At 41.1% G+C, this 23,223-nt stretch overlaps 1 protein-coding gene across 1 annotated transcript in view; it reads right to left on the reverse strand.

Annotated features, from left to right (window-relative positions):
• LOC124280790 (dixin-like) overlaps positions 1-23,223 on the reverse strand; it is an 86,210-nt gene that overhangs the window by 653 nt on the left and 62,334 nt on the right. The window contains 13 exon segments of the mRNA XM_046716763.1: positions 67-7,134; positions 7,801-7,909; positions 8,852-8,926; positions 8,928-8,964; positions 9,961-10,054; positions 10,451-10,630; positions 14,130-14,234; positions 17,031-17,177; positions 17,494-17,547; positions 18,990-19,094; positions 19,831-19,935; positions 20,454-20,534; positions 21,137-21,276. Of these exon segments, the coding sequence (XP_046572719.1) occupies positions 7,051-7,134; positions 7,801-7,909; positions 8,852-8,926; positions 8,928-8,964; positions 9,961-10,054; positions 10,451-10,630; positions 14,130-14,234; positions 17,031-17,177; positions 17,494-17,547; positions 18,990-19,094; positions 19,831-19,935; positions 20,454-20,534; positions 21,137-21,276 (1,316 nt within the window). The 3' untranslated portion in view covers positions 67-7,050.

Genomic DNA, 23,223 nt, shown 5'->3' on the forward strand with positions numbered 1-23,223 from the left:
TCACGGCGGGGAACACCAGAAATGGGCTTCACACGTGGGGATTTGAACCCGGGTCTTCTGCGTGACGAGCCAAAGCTTTAACCACTAGGCTACCCCACCGCCCACTAGCAGCACTGAGGAGAGCATGATCAACATATAACAAGGCTTTATTCCCTATATCACATACTTAGTTATTGTTATCAACTACGTAAGTGTTTTATATTCCCCACCATAAGCCATTATTCTCCACTTTATTTGCTAGCTCTACCTCATTTTCCCCCTATAAACCCTTATTCCCCACCATAAGCATTCCCCCTGGGCACAAGCCTTAATTCTCTACCTTAAGCTGGCTGTTCCCCACTTTCAACCCATTGTATTCTACTAGAAGTCTTATTCTCTACCTATGATCAGCCTCCCATCTCTTCACTGCAATATGCCATTATTACCCACATTAAGCCCTTCTTATGAAGGTAATCTCCAAATTTCAACAGATTCACAGAAAGTTGTAAGGAATATATCACCTTGACTAGATATATCTGTTTGAAGAAGACACTTTCTGCCAACAGTTTCTACTAAAACATTGTCAGAATTCTCATCTGAGAAAGGAATCTACAAATAAATTATGAAATCTATAAAACTACCAAAAAAAGTAAAAGATAAAAATCTACTCATCTGCATACAAACATTTGGACTATGGATGGTAACCATAGCGATGAACAAAACCCTAGTGACTAAGATGCACAACAAAATATGCTGAGTTTGCAACTTGATGTAAATTAAATGAAGCACGTGAGAAATGATATACAAGGCCGATAATGATCGGCTGGGGACGGAGACACAATAAACACCGGTCATACCTATGACCTCTTAATGTGACAAAACAGTCACGTACGTAATAAGACTCAACAACATAATGGTAAGATAACAAAATCTTCACGGCGGAATGTTCGATGCGAAACGATTCTTCAAATCACTGCCTCTGTGACTGTAACAAAAACGGACAACTGCAGAAGAATTTGGAGAATTCGACTAGACCGATTTAGAAATTTCGACTGACAGGAAAATTCTGAAATTATACGTATCATGTATTACAGTGCAGTAAACTTCCAGTCTGCTGTTGTCAATCTCTGTGATAACATATGTAGGATTGAGATTTGACAAGAGTCAGCAGAGATACCCGTTTATGAAGTATCCTCTTGGAATGGTAAAACAGTACTCACAGAGAACCAGTGCAATTCAGGAATTCATACATTGATATAAAAACAGCTGGCTCATTTACATATAGAACATGAAGACAATATATTGATATTCCGTAACTAAAAACACTGGATATGAATTATTACACTGTTAGAAAATAGCTGGCTCATTTCAGATATATATATACCATGAAGATTGTATACAAGCATTATACCACACCTCCCTGCAGGGTGAGATCAGACATACTAATATCATCCAGGAGGAATGGCGGAAACTGTTAAGACCCTGAAGTATATTCAAGCAATGCAGCACCAACCCATCCTCGTCACTTGCTCCGTCATGTGCAGCTTCCCATGCTTGTAGCAAGGCTACCTTGCCAGAACGAAAACGTGCTGATTGTCATATTGCAGTGATGCTATTCTCAAATAGCTGTCACTGTCTTTACACTACGAAAATCTTACGTTCACTTCTCAATCAACACTGGTAAATCTATTTTTAGCTGATAGCCCTGCTGAGATCTCAACAGTGTCATGAATTTTAATGTTCAAACAGTAACATTTGTTTTCCTCCACCCAAATTCCAACAATAAAGGTCTGATTTTGTTTCTTTTATACTTAAAGGAAAGTTACCTTAACACACAAAATTTCAACAGGCATAATGAACTCAGTAGTGAGTCTGAACCAAGATTATGACTGACTGACTGACTGAGTATGGTTTTACGCCGCTTTTAGCAATATTCCAGCAACATCACGGCGTGGGACACCAGAAATGGGCTTCACACATTGTGCCCATGTGGGGATTCGAACCCGGGTCTTCGGCGTGACGAGCCAACGCTTTAACCATTAGGCTACCCCACCGCCCCACCATGATTATGAAGTGTAGAGCTCGGACAACTAGATCACGCTGCCTGACTCATTGTTCGATGACTAGTAGATTAAGTTTAAATATTTCTAGCATTAACTCACAAATTAACAGAAAAATGTCGATTTAGTTATTATTATGATGATTCTGATATTCTGTTGGTTACCAGTTACTCCTAAAAGCAAGTCAAAATTACATGATCAAAATTCCAGATTGTTGACTTTGTTGCCTGTTGATGTAATGCACCTGTGATGCACCTGTGATGCACCTGTGAAGCTCATGTTGATGGAAGTGGGATGATAGCATTGACTGGTGGGTGGTTTGACTTCTGCTGAAGCTTGGCGACAAAACTGTGGCAAAAGCATTGACATCAATATCTCTGCAGTTGAAAGACACGAAACACCGCATTTCAAAAACGAAGTACAAATGTCAAGTGAAAAAGCTACTAGACACTGCTATACATTGGTACACTCACTGAGCATATATTCAAAATTGCCAGTAGCCCAAGGGAGGTAACTCCTTACAGACTTGCACAAACTATCAACATCCTAATACTGATATCTACCACAGTGACAACACGTAGTGGAACTTAACCCTTTCAAGGACAGAAGTGTGTGTGTGTTGTGATCGTGGCACACACACACCACTGCAGTGAGGGCTAAGAGCTTGTCATGAACTATGAAGGCACAAACACATGGTATATTAGTGTCCGATACTGATACAGTGAGGAATATCAATAATCATGTTTCTTGTAAAATACATATGAATCATGACCTTAGCTCCATTCAACAAAACAATCACAGGGAAACATCGGACACGCCATAAAGATAGATGACTGGAATTCCCTTGTGAGGATTAATTTCTTGTGAATGTTGAATAAATGTTGACACAAGAGCCCAAAGTGTTACATAAAATTCAGAGATATCTTTGTGAAACAGGTACTTTGTGATGACTGTGATTGAGATAAGAATTTGACCGTTTCACGTCAACAGATGAAGAGTTAAAAGATGCACAATGTCAGTAGCAGTTGCACAATGTCAGCAACTGCAGAGTTGACAATAACTGCATTGTTGACAGTTGCACATTGTTAACAACGGCAGTGATGACAGTTGCACATTGTTAATAATGACAGTGTTGACAGTTGCACATTGTTAATAATGGCAGTTGCACATTGTTAACAACGGCAGTGATGACAGTTGCACATTGTTAATAATGACAGTGTTGACAGTTGCACATTGTTAATAATGGCAGTTGCACATTGTTAATAATGGCAGTTGCACATTGTTAATAATGGCAGTGTTGACAGTTGCACATTGTTAATAATGGCAGTGTTGACAGTTGCACATTGTTAATAATGGCAGTTGCACATTGTTAATAATGGCAGTGTTGACAGATGCACATTGTTAACAACAGCAGTGTTGACAGTTGCATGTTGTTAACAATTGCAGAGCTAACAATTGCAGAGCTAACAGATGCAGTGTTAACAGTTTCACAGTATCATCTGATCAGCACGAGTTGTAGAATACGTCTCTCATATCATACAAGAATACATATGCAGCATTACAGAAGCAGAATAAATGAACCGTCAACAGTTTCCAAAGAAACATGGAATGGTGACCAGAGTTATCTCCCTTCTCATATATTTGAATTCTCCAGAATTACGAAGATACAAAATAGAATGTTTACAAGGGTTATCTCCCTTCTAAGATTTTGAATTCTAACGAGCCATTATCTTCCATATGTCAAGGAGAAAACTGACAAAAATACAAAAGAAAATGGTTCAAATTTCTCATACATATGAATGCATATGAACAGAATCCTCCATATTCATTATGGAGAAAACTGACGAAATTACAAAATGAAATAAGATGGGTAACTCGACAAAAATCAATTTCATTTGAATATGCCTTCAAAATATCAGTTAACATCTGCGATTATTGCACTTATAGAGTTGTGTCTTGACACTCCGACACGACACAGACATTCAACCACTCAGGGCCTGATTCCGGTTCCACAGAGCGATCGAAAGGTGATCGTAACTCTCATACATAGACCTACGATAGTCACAGCGCTTTGTGGAACAAGACATTAGGCAAGGACACTGGGGAACACCAACATCACCCTCAAATGCTCAAATGTCGCAATGTAATGGTTAATGGTTCGGAAGATAACGAGTGTGTGAGTATGATTTTACGCCACTTTTAGCAATATTCCAGCAATATCACGGCGGGGTTGCCAGAAATGGGATTCACACAATGTACACATGTGGGTCAAACCCGGGTCTTCGGCATGATGAGCCAGTGCTTTAACCACTTGGCTACACCACGGCCCCTCTGAAGATAATGAAATTTAAAGCTGGACATAGTAACTTGCTTGCCTTCGTGTGGCTAGATGTGGCGTCCACACAGTAGTGATTCTACACATATTTTGCAAACACGACAACTGTTAATATCTGAGAACTTCTGAAGTGACAATGACATAATGTTTTTAACACAGCCTACATGAAAGGCAAGGTTTTGTGAAAGGCTAGAACACTTTCATATCTTGTTTCACAGATACACTTTGCAAATGAAAATACAATTTTAACAAAAATCAATATTTAAATCATTTTTTTTATACTTTTTTAAAATTTAAGTCAAATTTAGTTCTGTGCAGCAAGAAAATCAACTGAACTAGCCTCAATGCCTTACAGAAATCATCTGTGTCATGTTAGATTAGTTCATGTTTTGATACAATGTGAATGGTCAGGTACAGGGTTTAGCAGGTGCCCCTTTGTTTCCATGACGACTGATGGCTGCTTACAGGATACAGACTAAACCAGTGCAGATGGGCGATGGTGACAACACAAACATTCTCAAACAATGGATATTTGGCAACTGAGGCAGTAGGAGGGTTGATGTCAGACAATCACGACACAGCCTGGCCCCAGAGGAGACGATGATTTGAGGACTGCATAAGTCCAAATTCACAGGGTGTCAAATGTTTGTAATGAAACACTGTCATAAAAATTCCGAAAATCTTGAACAGTATTACTGGTAAAACTGGTTCAGAAAATCAGTACTGGTTGCAGGTGTCTCGTGTGATGGTATACACAGTTGGTAAAAGTCTCTACGTCTCACTGGAATGAGGATGATAATTGTTTAAATGCTGAATCTGCAATCTTTCTGGTATTCATGGGTGTTCTCATGGAAGTAATTCCCTTATATCATCATATGTACCAATGACAATATTCATATGATAACTATGTTTCCTCTCTAAGGGTGATACTTTCCGTATCATCACTCCTGTGTCGTAACACCTCACATGGAAGGAGCGGCATAACAATTGTAATGACACATCATGTGACATACCTTAAGGGTCCTATTTCATAACTCTTACCTGTCCTGAAATATCTGAATAAAATATTATCATCTAGCTTGACATATTGTTTGACAATGTTTGACACATTGTTTGCCATTCATGACACCTATCCTTCCATGAGTTTGACACCAGACCTTTCAAAAGGGCTTGCTTGACACAACATTTTACAACTGGTGTGACACATGGCTTTCAAAACAGTTTGCTTGACACTGTGTTTGACCTCTAGCCTTTCATGACAGATGGCTAGAGACAATGTTTGACACACTGTGTGGCAACTTGCCTTTCATGACAACTGGCTAGCGACAATGTTTGACACATTGAATCACTCTTATCCTTTCATGACAACTGGCTAGACATAATGTTCGACACATTGTATCACTCTTACCCTTTCATGACAACAGGCTAGACATAGTGTTTGACCTCTAGCCTTTCATCACAGATGGCTAAACATAATGTTTGACACCTGCACTAAGCTGCATATCCTCATCCGCACGTCACATCCACCCAGCGTTATATAACACCTCTCTTTAACCTACACAATTTTCTGAATCAGTACTACCAGCAGATTCTTTACATAAGTACAAAACTCAGTTAAGTTGTCGACCATCAAACATTTGAAACATGCAAAAAACATTTGGGAAACCACTCCATTAAGTTTTCCACGTGGTCTATTGCAATCATTAAAATAATTGTCATATCACTACCATTAACAGAAACCTTCCTGCAGTGGCCAAGCCTTGTTAAAACACTGAAGAAAAGAGAGCATTGTTGAAGCACCTTCCTATAAACACATGAACAAAAGCCTGCTTGCTTAGCAGAAATCAGCGTCAGCTCAACTTGTAAGCCGACACTTTATCCCACGACTAATCCTGGCTGGAAACCTTTGCCAAATGTTGCACGGAGTTCTACAGCATCAGGCAGGTCCTACCTCGGCTGACTCTATCATGAAGCAGGAATATCGTCGAGAGAAACGTAACCCACATGAACAGCAGCAATCAGAAACAACTGGACAACTGGTTTTGGTGTCGGAGTCTGACCAGGGACCATTTCCGTACATGGTCTTTGCTTTGGTTAAGGTTGTGTTCGATTTAGGGAACATATGAGTTGGAATGCTGTGTGTTGTAGTCCTGAAGTATCCAATCTTTCCAGAATGTGTCACAGGAATGTTGGGTAGTTTTTGTGAGAGGAAGTGGTTGTTGGTCTGAATCTCAACAACTTCTAACTGGAATATTCTCTACATGTCTGTATCTTTTCATTTGGGGAAATATTATTACTTCTGTTTGAAAAACAATCACATTCTGCCGTAGTAGGAGTTCTCTCCCTTGTAAGTAAGTCTGATAAAATATCCTCCCTTGTCCTTCGATAAAATCCTCCAATAACATCCAGAATTCAATTCTGTTTACGCATACTATTATCTCAACAACATATGAGACAGTCTTCCAATATCACGTCTGTGTTAAGTCGTAGGGTTTTATATTCCATTCCTTAAAAAAGTCTCAAGGAAAATCCAACAAAATTGATAAATACTATCCTCTTGACAACTCATCTCCTGAGGCGACACAGCACATAGCACTACTTGTCAGAGTTACTTCCTGCAATCAGTCCCCAGCAACTTCCGATATGAAATAAACACTATTGTCCTGACGACTGTGCTCAGCAGGCCGTACTCTGTTCCTCTTCAATCCAGGCAACAATCTTCCCCTCCCAGCCAGGGATGATAGTATCATCATTGGAGATCTGAAACAGACACACAAACCTATCACTGATGTATCTATTTGTTTCTTGTTCAACACCACATGCAGCAATATTCCAGCTATATGGCAGATCGATTCAGTCATCAACATCATGAGCATTGATCACACAATCCAGTGATCAACATCATGAGCATCGACCAGACAATCCAGTGATCAACATCATGAGCATCGACCAGACAATCCAGTGATCAACATCATGAGCATCGACCAGACAATCCAGTGATCAACATCATGAGCATCGACCAGACAATCCAGTGATCAACATTATGAGCATGTATATCTTGTTCCGCCTCATCAACATTGGCTTCCTCCCATTGTTATTCTATCATTACCGATTCCATTGTTGTTGTTGTTAATCCCTTTTAATCACATGTTGTCTTACTTAATCCCTGTCACATGTATATAAGTCGGTTCTGTGCTGTAAGAACTATAAGAAGCTATACCGAAACGTCGCATCATAACAAATAAAGAAGTTGTTATCCATAAAGTATTATACTTTTCTGTTATCGATCAACTTCTAAAATGCGAATCAAACAGAACATAGGCTAAACGTTAAGTCATCAAGTCAAATATCAGTTCCAATAAACTTTTACTTCCTGGTGTAGAGCTGTGTCTAACTTTCAAACTATGAGCAATAAGCATGGGTTACCTCCTCTTTGACAGTGCCATATTCTGGATCCAGTGCCTTGAAGTGGTACCGGAACTGGTTCGGCTTCTCAAATAGCTCCTTGAAGTCCTTTAGATTTATCTCCCCCAGTCTGAAAGTTGCATTTGAATATGAGGTGAGGTGAGGTGAAACTGGGTTTAACGTCGTGCTTGAGAATATTTCGCTCATATGACGACGTGCATGCGTGTGTATGTGTATGTGCGGCTGCTTGTACTAGCCCAGACTGAAGCTTGTTTTATAGTGCTAGCCCACTGAGATACCACGCCACAGTGAAGCATGAATACCCCACTCAGACACATTATACTGACTCCGAGCCGACCAGTCCTTGTTGTACCCGTTAATGCCGAGCGCCAGGCAGGGACCAACAAGTACCATATTTTAACGTCTTTTGGTACGACGCGGTCGGGGAACGAAACCCGCGACCTTCCGCTCTCCGGCATTTGAATATGAGCCCAACAGACAACACCTAGCCCTTGTATTTCATGAGATTCTCTTCTGTCTTTACTTAATGAAATACAAAGTGTACAAAATCCAATCAAACATTAATGTGAATCACTTAAGCATCATCTATTCAACATGGTGTATCATCATCATCATCATCATCATCATCATCATCATCATCACCATCACCTATTCACAACGTGTAGGCCTTCAGCCATTACATATATAGCATCATTGCTAAAGCCATCTGATCTCAACTTAATTTGTTTGATAAGAAATATAACATGTCCCTTATCTTTGAAAATTTTGGATGACATATATTATTGTGGCATGATATTCTATTCCTAGGCTGTCCCACAGGCATGTGATTTGACCCAACTGAAAAAGACTGAAATTTAGCTGGGGATCTGGGATCGGAAAGTAGATGAGTCCAGATTTTACACATTACGTTAGGGTAAAAAAAACACATAAACAATAGATATTTTTATTTTTACATGGAGATTAATAAGACTTTAGACGGAAAAATCAAATGCCTGGTCCCAATACCGTAGCTACAGCCAACAGACTCCAGTACTACAATGACCACACCCACCTCTTGTATATGGTGCACATGAAGGGTGTGACCATCTTGTCCGTGAAGTACAGCACTTTAGTACACACCTGTCCCGTAGAGGGTAGACCGTCCAAGCTGGTTCACCGTGAAACCTGCAACAAATATGTACAACTCAAAACAAGTCAAGGACATGCTGGTTCTTTCATGTTAGTATCTGGCATGGCAGACCAGCTATGTTTAGTGTTTTTCTGTATGAAATGAAGCTTAAAAGGGACAGAGATCACACACCGCCATCTTAGATACAAAGGGAATGGTTCCAGGTCACTGTCTGTTTGTTTGTTGTTTAATGCCACACTCAGCAATATTCCAGCTATATGGCGGCAGTCTGTAAATTATTAAGCATGGACCAGGCAATCTAGCATGAGCATCGATCTATGTAACTGGGATACCATGACATGTTTCAACCAAGTCTGCGAGCTTGGCCACCCAATCCCGTTAGTCGCTTCTTACGACAAGCGTGGGTCCAATTGTAACCTGGATCTTCATGGGTCTTAATGTTTCTGCACTATGAAGGAACGTGTATCTATTTGTAGCCTGTTCTGTATGACTAATGCCAGTTTTACAATGCTAGCAAACAGATACCATCAAAATACAAGCACACAAGCTCTTGTGTTACACCTTTGTGCCTGGCGAAAAGCTAGGTACTAAAACCACGACCTTCACCTCTCTGGGCTGATGCCCTATCCACTAGAGTGAGCAAGTTAAGTTTTATGCCTTTTTTTTTAGCAATATTCCAGCAACACCACGGCAGGGGACACCAGAAATGGGCTTCACACATTGTGCCCATGTGGGGATTCGAACCCAGGTCTTCGGCGTGATGAGCCAACACTTTAACCATTAGGCTACCCCACCGGCCCAGAAACCTTGGAAAAAATAAAGGAACACGTGGCCTTTCATGTCATCCCTTATTTGTTTCCCTCAGTATATGATGAACATTTTCATCAGGCCATAATCTTGCATGATTAAAAGTGTATTATAATTTAACAAGTCGGAGAGTGATATATTTACAAAATGCCCCCCATGAAAATTCACTAGCCAGTCGGGCCAGTGACTGAGGTAAGAGGGCTGAGAAGAGAGCGATACTACACCTGAGGACTTGTTACCTGTAGCGGAACTGTTGGAGGCTCTCCTCACATCACTGGCCTTGTCGTAGTTCATTCTCTTTGGTGATGATTCCACTGACTGAAACATAACAGACATGACTGAACTTCTGAGGTGGACCGTCTACAGCATACACTGACACTGGGCCACATGGTGAGGGTAGGGTGGAGTTAAGAGAGGTTGTGAGGGGTTGAGAGGGGTTGAGTGGGGGGCAGTGGGATAGGACGGAGAGTTGAGTTTGGTAGAGTGGACTGTTTCAGAGATTCGCTAACACTGATGCCAGGCAAAACAGTGATTGTAGTTTGGGTTAAGAGAGGTTGTTAGGGGTTGAGTGGGAGTGAGTGATCAGTGAGATTGCGTAGAGTGAGGGTGGAATGAGAGGGTGGAGAGTGGTGGAGCGTGGTAGAGTGGTGGAGGGTGGAGAGTGGTGGAGCGTGGTAGAGTGGTGGAGGATGAGTTGTATCAACAGCCACTCACATTGACACTGGACCTGTTGACGGGTGTGGCACAGTTGCTGAAGGAGTACAGGTGTTCTAGGAGTGACGCAATGCTGTGCTCCAGACTGTCTACTGACTTGTACTGGGGGTCTGTGGGTTGGTACTGAAGCCTCAGGCTCTGCAGCGACTCACGCACAGCCTGGAGCTCGTCCGGCCCGCTCTGCAAGGAGAACACACCCTCATATTTGTGATTACAAACACCACTCCGCACCAATCTCACCTCAAGAGATATTATATTTAATGTTACTCTTATTAAGAACTACTGTAACATACAGTGTGCGAAATAGTTTCCAAATTTCCAAATCGGAGAGAGTGATATATTTACAAAATGACACCATGAAAATTCACTAGCCAGTCTGGCCAGTGACAGTGGAGATTTACTGGCCCGACTGGATTTTTACTAGCCACGGGCTAACGGCCAGTGGCTATTTCGCACACTGGTAACATATGTTATACTATAGTTTCAGAACAATATTACACCTTGACCAACACCTCACAAACATGCAACAATGTCAATCCTAGTTGATTAGTACTTGTTAATACACATGACACATGAAGATCCGGGTTAGAATTGATCTTCAGCAAGCTATACAAGTCGTAAGAGGCGACTAACGGGATCGGGGGGCCAGGTTCGCTGACTTGGGGACCATTAACAATATGGCTAGGGGGGACAAGATGATGATTTTAACGGGAGTGGTTGTGTGTCACCCATCTTATTTTGGGGAGGTGGGGGTTCATCAATTTAGTACGTGTACTAGAGGGGTGGGGGTGGTTCATTGATTTTGTACATGACATGCAGAGGTGTCACTTACTTTGTACATAAATTTAGGGGAGGGAGGAGGGGGCCATTCATGTTTGTACATGCTTCTCCATAAAAATCATCATCACCCCCTTAGCCATAAATTATGAACGTGCCTTGGTTGACACATGTTATCATATCCCAGTAGCGGAGATCGATGGTCCAGACTCAGTTATTTACAAACCGCCGCCACATAGCTGGAATATTGCTGAATGCGGCATTAAACAACAAACCAATGTTAATACACTTGGTTTTGTCAAGAACTGTGTTGTCAAGTATGACCCAGTACTGGATCTGGACTGTGCATAAAAGTGAGTCAATATTGTTTAATGCTGCATGAGTTTGTTTAGTTTTACGCCTATTTTACCAATATTCCAGCAATATCACTGCGGCGGACACCAGAAATGGGTTTCAAATATTGTACCCATGTAGGGAATAGAACCCCGGTCTTTAGCGTGACGAGCAAACACTTTAACCACTTGGCTACCCCACCGCACCTTTAAAGGCGAGTAAAATTTTAGTTAACGATACAGCTTAACAAGGATCCAGGGACATATCAGGTTATGTCAGAACAAACTTTTGTCGTCTCTTAGGACAAGCACGCCGCAAATTCTCAACAGGACTTAAAGCTCAAGAACTCACAGCTTCTTATATCCTGTCCATCTCAACCATCTCACGGTACAGAATTAGTCATGTACTATTGAGCTCAACATACATTCTGCAGACCATATATATCATCATAGTGTGTGAGTGAGAGGGGTTTTACAGGGCTCCAGATAAGGGCCGTATCGGCGTACGTACGGATAAAATATATGCACGATACGGTAGGAAATAATTTAGAAACAGTAGCAGATACGCACCACAGCAGTGGTGTATGGTCTTAGAATCATTTACAGACGTATTTATCTGAAAAAAGTATTGTTTTATTGTTTTTTACCTGTTTACACAAGAGTAGCAATGCTGTGGTGCATATGTGAAACGAAACACAAGATCGCATACTCCATTAAATTCAATTCAGTACTCTAAAAGTTTTTCCAGTACTCCTATATTTAAAAAATAAGGAATACGTACTCCTGATGTTGAAAAATTATCTGGAGCCCTGGTTTTAAAACACTTTTAGCAACATTCCAGCAATATCACAGCTGGGGACATCAGAAATGGGCTTCACACACAGCATCAATGTGGAGAATCGAACATGGGTCGTTGGCATAACAAGCAAACGCCTGAACCACTAGGCTACCATCATCAGATACATCACCTACTACAGTGTTAGTACTACTGACTTGCATGCAAGTTTTATCTAGCAAAAGATCTCAACACTTAAAACGATCATTTGTAACAGGTTCCACACTGATTCAGCTAAATGTATCTAAAAAACTTTAACCTCATACATATTAATATTGAAACAATATCACCTCTATATAATTTTGACTTATAGCAATATTCGACCAAAAGCATTGGAGGGAAAATGACAAACACAACTATTCATAAAACCTTGACCTTATGACCCTGACCTTATACATGTCACAACCTTTTCCAATCTGGTCACGCACCAAAAATAGTATCAAGGTTGATTTACCTTCTGTACAGTCTTGAAACAAACTTTATTAAACCAAAATTACTTTCCCCTATGGCACAACTGATCTTTGTCAAACACCTTACGGTTTCAAGAACATGATACTCCCGGCTGTGACTCTGGCAAACTCCTAAAGCGTTTTCCATTAACATAACTTAATTAGCTGCTATTTCTGAAATCTACACACAGTCCTTCTATCCAAATTCCAGAGGGCAACTCTATGGCAGATTGTTTCTGAGAATGCGTGAAATTATAAAACCATAATGTTGACAGAAATTCTCGAATGCAAAAACAACTTTCCAAAAGGTCTTGACAGTTATGAATGGCATCATATTCTTAGAGTTATCTGTCCTTAGATAACACCAAAAGCCCTGACATTCTCAAAGGAACTGAATGTGAAGGCAATGATGGGTATGTGATCATTTCTGAGGATTCTTAGAGTTATCTGCCCCTTAGGTATCAACAAAAGTCCTGACATTTCTCAGAAAGTAAGTGAGTGTGAAGGCAGTTTGATGCAATATTCAGCTCCAGGCGGGGACACCAGAAATGGGCTTCACATATTGTGCCCATGTAGGGGAATCGAACCTTGGGTCTTGGTGACGAAGTCGCTTTAACCACTTTACCCCGCCCCTCAGAACAGAATGTGAAGGCCACGATGGGTATGTTCGCCTTGACCACTGAAATACAGTTCCTCCACCGTAAGAATGCAGCACCTGTCTTACAGACTAAATCCATACTGTTCATGCACAATATGCACACCCCACTTGAGGGGAGATGTGATGGCAGGAACAGATATAGGAACATAACGTGTCAAAACTACAGCTTGTGCTCAAAAAGATGTAAATCACCATATTTCCTCATAGAGACAAAGTAGAGGATAGGATGTGATGAAAAAATAATATCAGATAAAAAAAAACACATTCAACACACAAACACATGAATAATATCCAAAACAAACGAAAACTTCCCTATTTTGAGTCAAGATCCCTTGCAATAGTGCCAATAATTATGTTGATATTTCAGGGAAAGAGCAGGAACTAATCTCCGGTAGAGTGAGTGAGTGAGTGAGTGAGTTGGGTTTTATGCCGCTTTTAGCAATATTCCAGCAATATCACGGCGGGGCATACCAGAAATGGGCTTCACACAATGTGCCCATGTGGGGAATCGAACCCGGGTGTTCAGCGTGACAAGCGAACGCCTTAACACTCTCCTATAGAACGTCTACAGTTTAGAAAACAGGTGTTAACGGTTAGTGACATCTAGGATATAGTTAGTTACTCTTACACTTCGAGAGGTGGGACTTCCGTTTTCTGGGTGTGGATGGAATATTTTACCCTCTAACTTGGCCATTCTCTTATCTTGAGTGGCAACTTGCGCAGACAGTGTGGCCTGACAAGACACAAGAATGAAAAGGTTACATTAAGCCTTTCCCTTGCTGAACTTCTAGTTTCTGTATTACCAACAGGATATGTCTTGAGTACCCCTTTACATTCTCTTCCAAACAAATGGTAAAAGTTACGTTTTTAATTTATCCCAATAAATATCATGATCAATAATTTTTTTCCTCTGTTCGGTTTTATCATCTTTCTTATTATGAAAAAATTATAAACATAAAAAAAACTGACAAAAACATCCATCAACAGATTTCTTTCTTCATCCCATGGATGACACTTATTTTCTTTCATGTAAATAGTTGAAATAAAAAAAATTATAAAAGAATTGAAAATATTATCGATCTAAAGCTACTTTTAACAGTCTAATTAAACTTAGGCTCTGTATTATTCGTTACACTGCTACACTGAGTCCTACAAAACCTAGTAGAAGGTCGCGTCAGCTTACCTTTGAGCGACCTATGACCGTCCAATCAAACGCGAGACGGCCGAACGGATTAAACCACTCAGACAACAACTACTTGTTAGGGTTCAGTGGGACTTACAAAACGGTTTTTGGATTTTCTCTGACACTGATCTATCAACAAACGAAAATCCGCATAAAACGCAGATATTTGACCTGCAGTATATACACTTATGGGTTTCTAATGACATGGTTACTATTTGCTTATATTTTCGCAAGATTACATCCTTGAATATTGACAAAAACGCTATTTTCAGCGACTGATTACTCATTGCGTGTATCACTCGGAAGCGATCGTGTGGAAAATAGCATTCGGAATACTTCAAGTTTTGTAGGTAAAGGTTCAAACGGTATGTGCAAATGTTAACTTTCACGATTTGGAAAGCTGTGTTCTGATTGGTCAGTTCAAAATGTTAGCTGACGGGACCTTCTACTAGGTTTTGGTAGACCCAGTATAGCAGTGTAACGAATAATACTGAGCCTAAGTTTACTTAGACTGGCCCTTTTAAATTCCTGATTTATCAAATACTGCATTGGAAATGTCTCGTAAATATCTAAACTAAAAAAAAGAACTTTGACGTAGAAAGAAAATTGTAAGACTCCTGAACCAGTTACAACAAAACAGTGCTGGGGTAGAGGGGTCTAACTGTGCACTCCTCGCTACAGTCATACACAATCTCGTTATACACCTGGATGACGCTGAAGGCAGGTAAGACTTCTCTAGAAGTTCAGCAAAGATGGATACAAGGTGACATATTTAGGACATGTTCAAGAGAGTCCATTGAACATGTCGGCATTAATTTCCAGAAAGTGCTTTCATTATTTTCCTCTTGTGATACTGAACGGCTTTTTTCACTGACTGTAGCAACCTGACTGATGTTACAGCTGGTCAGGACGCCTAACAGTGACATGGGGTACCCTGGTTAGGACAGTTCCAGGATATTAAAATCTAGGGAGCCCCTACAGAATATGTTCACTTTTACCCTAACCCGATGTCTCAATAGAATATGAATTTTGGTCAAAATTTCCATTTCAGTTTTTGTTTTGAAATTGAACCTTAAAGCGCTGACAATATGTTGGTTGGCCAAGGAGGTCTATGAAGCAATAAATATGGTCTGAAAATAACCTTTGACACAAGTGATCTTTGTCACAAAACAAGTATCAGGCACCTGATTGTTTCAAGAACATGATACATTGTGTTTTCTGTTGTTGGAATGTTACCTGTTTAATCAAAAGCTAAATACACACATGGTCATAGCCGAAACTCATTACTACAAGAGGACAACTGACACCACTGGAAAATAATGAATATATCACCTTTGAAAATGATAATACACACAATAAATAATAACAGAATACAAAGCTATCTTCCCTCATACCCTTAGAGTTCTTAGTCTAAGAAGGTAATCGAACAGATATACATGGGGCATATCACTTTGCTCATACAAGGTAGGTCCATATATCCCCAATAAACTTTGATTTATCCCAAAACAATACCCAACGATAAATATCTGAAACAATAAGTCATGCAACCTTCAGCTTGTCAAATAAAAGCAGAGAGACACATAATCAGCATGCATGAACCACTGCTTGTTGTCCAGGTCTCCCCGACCACCTTCAGCTTGTTGTTGTATGTACAACACCCTATCTCCCGACCACCTTCAGCTTGTTGTCCAGTATCTACAACACCCTGTCTTACCCGTCTCCCCGACCACCTTCAGCTTGTTGTCCAGTATCTACAACACCCTGTCTTACCCCTGTCTCCCCGACCACCTTCAGCTTGTTGTCCAGTATCTACAACACCCTGTCTCCCGACCACCTTCAGCTTGTTGTCCAGTATCTACAACACCCAGTTTGTTTCCAGTATCTCCCGACCACCTTCAGCTTGTTGTCCAGTATCTACAACACCCTTGTCTCACCCGACCACCTTCAGCTTGTTGTCCAGTATCTACAACACCCTGTCTCCCGACCACCCCTGTCTCCCCGACCACCTTCAGCTTGTTGTCCAGACCACCTTCAGCTTGTTGTGTACCCTGTCTCCCCAACCACCTTCAGCTTGTTGTCCTGTATCACCCTGTCTTACCCCTGTCGACCACCTTCAGCTTGTTGTCCAGTATCCCCGACCACCTTCAGCTTGTTGTCCAGTATCTGTCAACACCCTGTCTTACCCCTGTCCCCCCGACCACCTTCAGCTTGTTGTCCAGTATCTACAACACCCTGTCTTACCCCTGTCTCCCCGACCACCTTCAGCTTGTTGTCCAGTATCTACAACACCCTTTCTCCCCGACCACCTTCAGCTTGTTGTCCAGTATGTACAACACCCTGTCTTACCCCTGTCTCCCCGACCACCTTCAGCTTGTTGTGGAGGTCCAGAATCTGAGACTTGAGACAGCGAGTGGTGGACTCCTTCTCCTGAATCTGGAGCAGCAAGTCATGCTGGAGAGTGTCGATCTTGTTGTCACGCTTCTGAATGTCCTTCTGCAAGCACCACAGAAAGCCACTGGTATTGGTACACGGCAACACAGGAAAGCAATAAACCAGGTTTGGTCTACAAATCAATGACAGAGGACAAAAGTATGAGTGAGTGGGTAGTTATGACATATATCTCCCGGCCGTATCTACCCACCTTGGTCTACAAATCAGTGACAGAGGACAAAAGTATGAGTGAGTGGGTAGCCATGACATATATCTCCAGGCCGTATCTACCCACCTTGGTCTACAAATCAATGACAGAGGACAAAAGTATGAGTGAGTGGGTAGTTATGACATATATCTTCCGTCCGTATCTACCCACCTTGATGTCTGAGATCAGTTTGTCCCGCTCCTGCAACTGCTTCAACAAGCTGGCCTGAAACACCAATACAACCTGTTCAGTCTCTAGCTTTTAGCAATATTCCAGCAATATCACGGCAGGGGACACCAGAAATGGGCTTCACACATTGTACCCATGTGGGGAATCGAACCCGGGTCTTCGGCGTGACGAGCCGACTCTTTACCCACTTGGCTACCCCACCGCCCCTTTCTCCGACAGTCGATGAGTCTCCACACAGTAGAGTGGGAATGTCCTATCAGTTTCTTAAACGCGTGGTTCCAACCTTCTCACACATTGTTTGTTCGAGAACCACCCTCGAGAGTGATCTCATGGACGTTCCAAACTTGTGGAGGATACATCGGCTTGATGCGGCGGAAACGCAGTGAGGACTGTCCTGAGCGGCGAATCTGGCAGTAGGTGCCTGTGACGTATGTCGTGTCAAAGTAGTCGACCAGTGGCTCAAGGTCCTCGGAGACGGCGTCTGTTAGGTAGGCCATTCCATCCTTGACGTCGGTGACAGGCAAGAAAGCAAGCCCATCGATCATAGCACAGAACTCTCTCGCGTCTTCATTGTCTGTGGTCACTGAACCCTTGCAAGACAGCGGTTTCCGTTGGGAACACTCCCACCTAATTGTTGACTTGCTCTCTTCGTTCTTTATGTACGAATAACTCTGATATAGCAACTTCGAACCACCCTTGTTGTTCCGTATCACTTCCATGATGTATGGTGAATTTGCATTTTTGACACAAACTATATATATACTATAGAAGCCTTGCATCTTAACTAGATGATCTCAAACTCATTTAAAATAAACAGGATGATCTCAAACTCATTAAAAAGTATGTTCTATCAAAAGGGCTCCAATCAGGCTTGCAAAAACATCTTAATTCTTTAATTATACATGAAAGGGGATTAAGTAATGATCAAAATATGAGAAATGGAGAAACCTTTAATGTTTGAAACAACATCTAGGAACAACAGCCAATTAGGAAAACGTAAATGCTATCAAAACAATGCTTGCAATGCTTGAGAAAAACATCTTGATCAAAGATCAGGACACACTAAAACTTTTAACTACAGCAATTTGAGAATGGTGGATTTTGTCCATTTTACTGTTAAGAAGAGGTGGATTTTGTCCGGGGTGGCAATTATGGGGTGGATTTTGTCCGGTTACCAGATACTTGTACCAGTATACTGAGCCCCCAGATTATTCAAGGGTTAACTATCACGTGACAAGGAACATCGCATGGAACACTATGACATGATATCTGTGTAGACCGGCCACTACCCAATCAGACAGCTGGATAGCTTGTACCAGTATTCTGAGCCACCAGATTATTTACAGAGTCAACTATCATGTGACATCACATGGAACAGTGCGATATGATATCCGTATAGGCCGTCAACTACCCAATTAGACAGCTGGATACATCCACCAGTTTACCGAGCAACCAGATTCCGTATCGGGCCAACTGACCTTCTCAGCTTCCATGTTCTGTTTCTGGAAGTCCTTCTGCAGGAGTTCTGACTTAAGAGCAGACAGAGAGATGTTCTGTTCACAGAGCCGATGTTGGAGGCCGGACTAAAACACAAGAGCATGCACTTAACCTTGCTGCTATTTGTTTATATTACCTACGAGGGCGAACATATCAGGGTTTATATTTTTCATACGATGCCCTAGGCCAAAATATCACTTTGTCATGGTGACGTGACATCATGAACAATACAAGGACGTCACATTTCTTCTGTGACATTGCATTCTACATACGGCAACGGCGGGTAGACAGCCTATGTTTGAAAGTAGATTTGGATTTATTTTCCTCAATTCGACGACTTCGGTAATAAACATAATATTATATTCGTGCCCATGTCATACTATGTTTATGACACTCGTGCCTAAATATCGGTATATCCCTCGCTCTCGCTCGGGAAATACCAAAATTTAGTGTCGTGTCGTAAACATAACATGGGCACTCATATAATATCCTCTACATATTGTATATACTAATAATTCATCCTGAAATATCAGCTCATGATGTTATAATTTCAACACAGCATCATGAAAATTCTACAGAGCATTTTGCTGACTTGATAACGATGTTAGCATATATTGCAATAAAAAAGTTGTCTATCCATAAAAAAATTGTCGTCTTCATCATATCAGCTTCTAAATACCACTAAAAGAAGTCATTTTGAAACTTCACTTTAGTATCGGTAAATTTCAAAATAACAATTTAAGGCTAATGGCCCTAAAAGGCTTCCGAAACAAATACCAACTGCTGGAACCAAACGCTGGAACCAAACGTTACATGACCTACCCTTGTCCCTTGGAGCTGCATACACTCGTTCTTCGACTTGGACAGCTCCGACCTCAAGTCCTCGCACAGCTCACTCTGCTGCAGCAGCCGACTCCGCAACACCGCCTACAACATTACTCCATTGTGTCACATCATTCTTTGTGTGAGTGAGTGAGTGAGTTTGGTTTTACGACGCTTTTAGCAATATTCCAGCAATATCACGGCAGGGGACACCAGAAATGGGCTTCACACATTGTACCCATGTGGGGAATCGAACCCGGGTCTTCGGCATGACGAGCGAACGCTTTAACCACTTGGCTACACCACCGGCCCCATTCTTTGTGTGAAAGTTAGTGGGTCCAAGTCATAACTCTGATGTGATGTGATTGATGTGTTGTGATGTGATTGATGTAATTGATATCATTGACAGATTGATTGATTTGTGAATATGGCAAGTATCAATATCACGAAGAAAACCATATCGTAACAACTGACTAAGAACACTACACAAAAAATGATAAAATGAGTTACATAAACAATTAAAGATGATTTCAGGAATCAATGGCTCAGCTAGATTGGTATTTTTAAGTCTGTGATCTGTCAGCATTTCTGCAAGAAAGACACAGAAACAATTTGATACATACTATTCTGTCGTGTGGTGTGCAGCCTTCAAATGTGTCTTCCTGCTTCTCATTGTCCCCCTCTGGAGCCTTGCCGCTCAGGAGCTGGGGGCACAAGATCACCAGTCAAACACAAGCAAGTCTCTTCTGTAGTACTTTAGTTTGCACTCTACAATATTCCAGCCCTATGACGTAGGTCTGTACACAACAAGTCAGGCCAGATAATCCAGTGATTCACATCTATGCAATGACATGGTTCAACCTAGTCAGCAAGTCTAGCCAACAAGACCAGACAATCCAGTGATTCACATCTATACAGTGACATGGATCAACCCAGCCAGCAAGTCTAGCCAACCTAGATCCCCAGTCTAGTCAGTTTATGACAAGTATGGGGTATGTCATTCCATATTCCATATCCATTTTACCAGTTAAATGACAACAGGGTGGAAATAATCAAGTCTTGACCAGACAGTAATTGAGTGAGTTCAGTTTTACGCCGCACACAGCAATATTCCAGCTATATGGCGGCGGTCTGTAAGTATTCGAGCCTGGACCAGACAATCAAGTGATCAACAGCGTGAGCCTCGATCTACGCAATTGAGATACGATGGCATGACATGCGTCAACCAAGTCAGCGGGCCTGACCACCCAATCACGCATCTGCGTGAGAACTACAAAGTGCGACTACGATGGTACGTGTCTCTCACCAGATCTTGTAGTTTAGACAGCTCCTGCCTCGTCTCCTTCATGGCCGTAGCCAGTTCCGTGTACTCATTCAGCAGTTCCTCATATTGTGTCTTGTCAATCATCGTCATCGTGTCCTCAAACTCAGCACCACTGTCTTTCGCTGTCGATCAAAACAACTCACAATGTCATGATGAACACGCCTCACGACCTCATTATGAAAAGATCACATAAAGAAGATGTAGTAATGAAAATAAAACAAGAAGACAAAGTCATCAATATCCCCCGCAATGGCAAAATACTCTTCATGATTATGTCTACAAGTTATGATTATGTCAAATATTTAGGTGTGTATATAGAAAAGTGGAAGGAGAGTATTGAAAGGTTTTGAAAGTTCTGCTCCAGAAAGACTGAAATTGGTGATAGTGCTCCTAAGTCAAACTTGTTGCCATGGAAACGCCAAAAATATTTTATTCAGAATTCCCAAACTACCAAAAGGCACCAGTACACCACCAGATCTATCTATGTGCCGAGTTTGGTGAAGAAACATTGAACGGTTTTAGAGTTCTGCTCCGGAAAAGGGCACTACCACAATTTCAGGCTAAGTCAAACTTGTTGCTATGGAAATGCCAAAAATATTTTATTCAGAATTCCAAAACTACCAAAAGGCACAAGTACACCACCAGATCTATCTATGTGCCAAGTTTGGTGAAGAAATAGTGAACAGTTTTAGAGTTCAGCTCCGGAAAAGAGCACTACCACTAATTTCAGGTTGTCAAACTTGTTGCCATGGAAACGCCAAAAATATTTTATTCAGAATTCCAAAACTACCAAAAGGCACCAGTAGACCACCAGATCTCTCTATGTGCCAAGTTTGGTGATGAAATAGTGAACGGTTTTAGAGTTCTGCTCCGGAAAAGAGCACTACCACCAATTTCAGTCAAAGTCGAACTTGTTGCCATGAAAACGCCAAAAATATTTAATTCAGAATTCCAAAACTACCAAAAGGCACCAGTACACCACCAGATCCATGTATGTGCCAAGTTTGGTGAAGAAATATTGAACGGTTTTAGAGTTCTGCTCCGGAAAAGACAAATGTGCACGGACGGACGGACCTTGACGACGCAGACCGGACGGACGACGCGCGACGACGCCGACGGAGTCCATTTTAATACCCCCCGCAAAACGCGTTGCGGGGGATAAAAAAGATGACGGTGTAATGAAACTACCCAAAGATGATGTCATAATGAAAACACGGTATAATGATGTCCTTATGAAAACACGTCACAAAGATGAATTCACAAAACACCTCACAAAGATGATGACATAATGAAAGATGATGCCATAAATGAAAACATCTCACAAAGATGATGTCATAATTGAAGATGATGTCATATTGAACACACCACACAAAGATGATGTCATATTGAACAAACCACACAAAGATGATGTCATATTGAACACACCACACAAAGATGATGTCATAATGAAAACATCCCAAAATTATGATGTCATAATTAAAGATGATGTCATATTGAAAACACCTCACAAAGATGATGTCATAATTAAAGATGATGTCATAATGAAAACACCTCACAAAGATGATGTCATAATTAAAGATGATGTCATAATGAAAACACCTCACAAAGATGATGTCTATTAAAAAGTCCACAAAATACCATACTGGAAACATGTTATACGACGTTATGGTAATGAAAACAAGAGTCATCTGAACATAGCATACCCTGGTTTGGTGTTATTCATAGGTTGGCAACTTAAAACCCAGTTTTGGTTCAATGCCATCAGATATCTTCAGAGAAGACAAAAGCATAATGCTGTTCAGTGTTATTCCATATACCATATCATTAAATAAACTTCACAACTAGACTGGGCCTAGATTTTCGAAATGTTCGTCGCCCTACAAACTTCTTAAGCCCATTCTTAACACATTGGCTATGATCAAAATTAAGAATTCTTAGGGCTACGAATGTTTCGAAAATCTAGGCCCTGATATGTGGGAAAGTTTCATCCAGAAATATTTGACAGTTTTGGAGTTCTGCTTCGGAAATGAGCATAAGCTTCATTTATGATTTAAGTATAAAAGATATAA

Source organism: Haliotis rubra, unplaced genomic scaffold, assembly GCF_003918875.1.
Source record: "Haliotis rubra isolate DU_JTF1 unplaced genomic scaffold, ASM391887v1 Scf274, whole genome shotgun sequence".
Taxonomy (NCBI): domain Eukaryota; kingdom Metazoa; phylum Mollusca; class Gastropoda; order Lepetellida; family Haliotidae; genus Haliotis; species Haliotis rubra.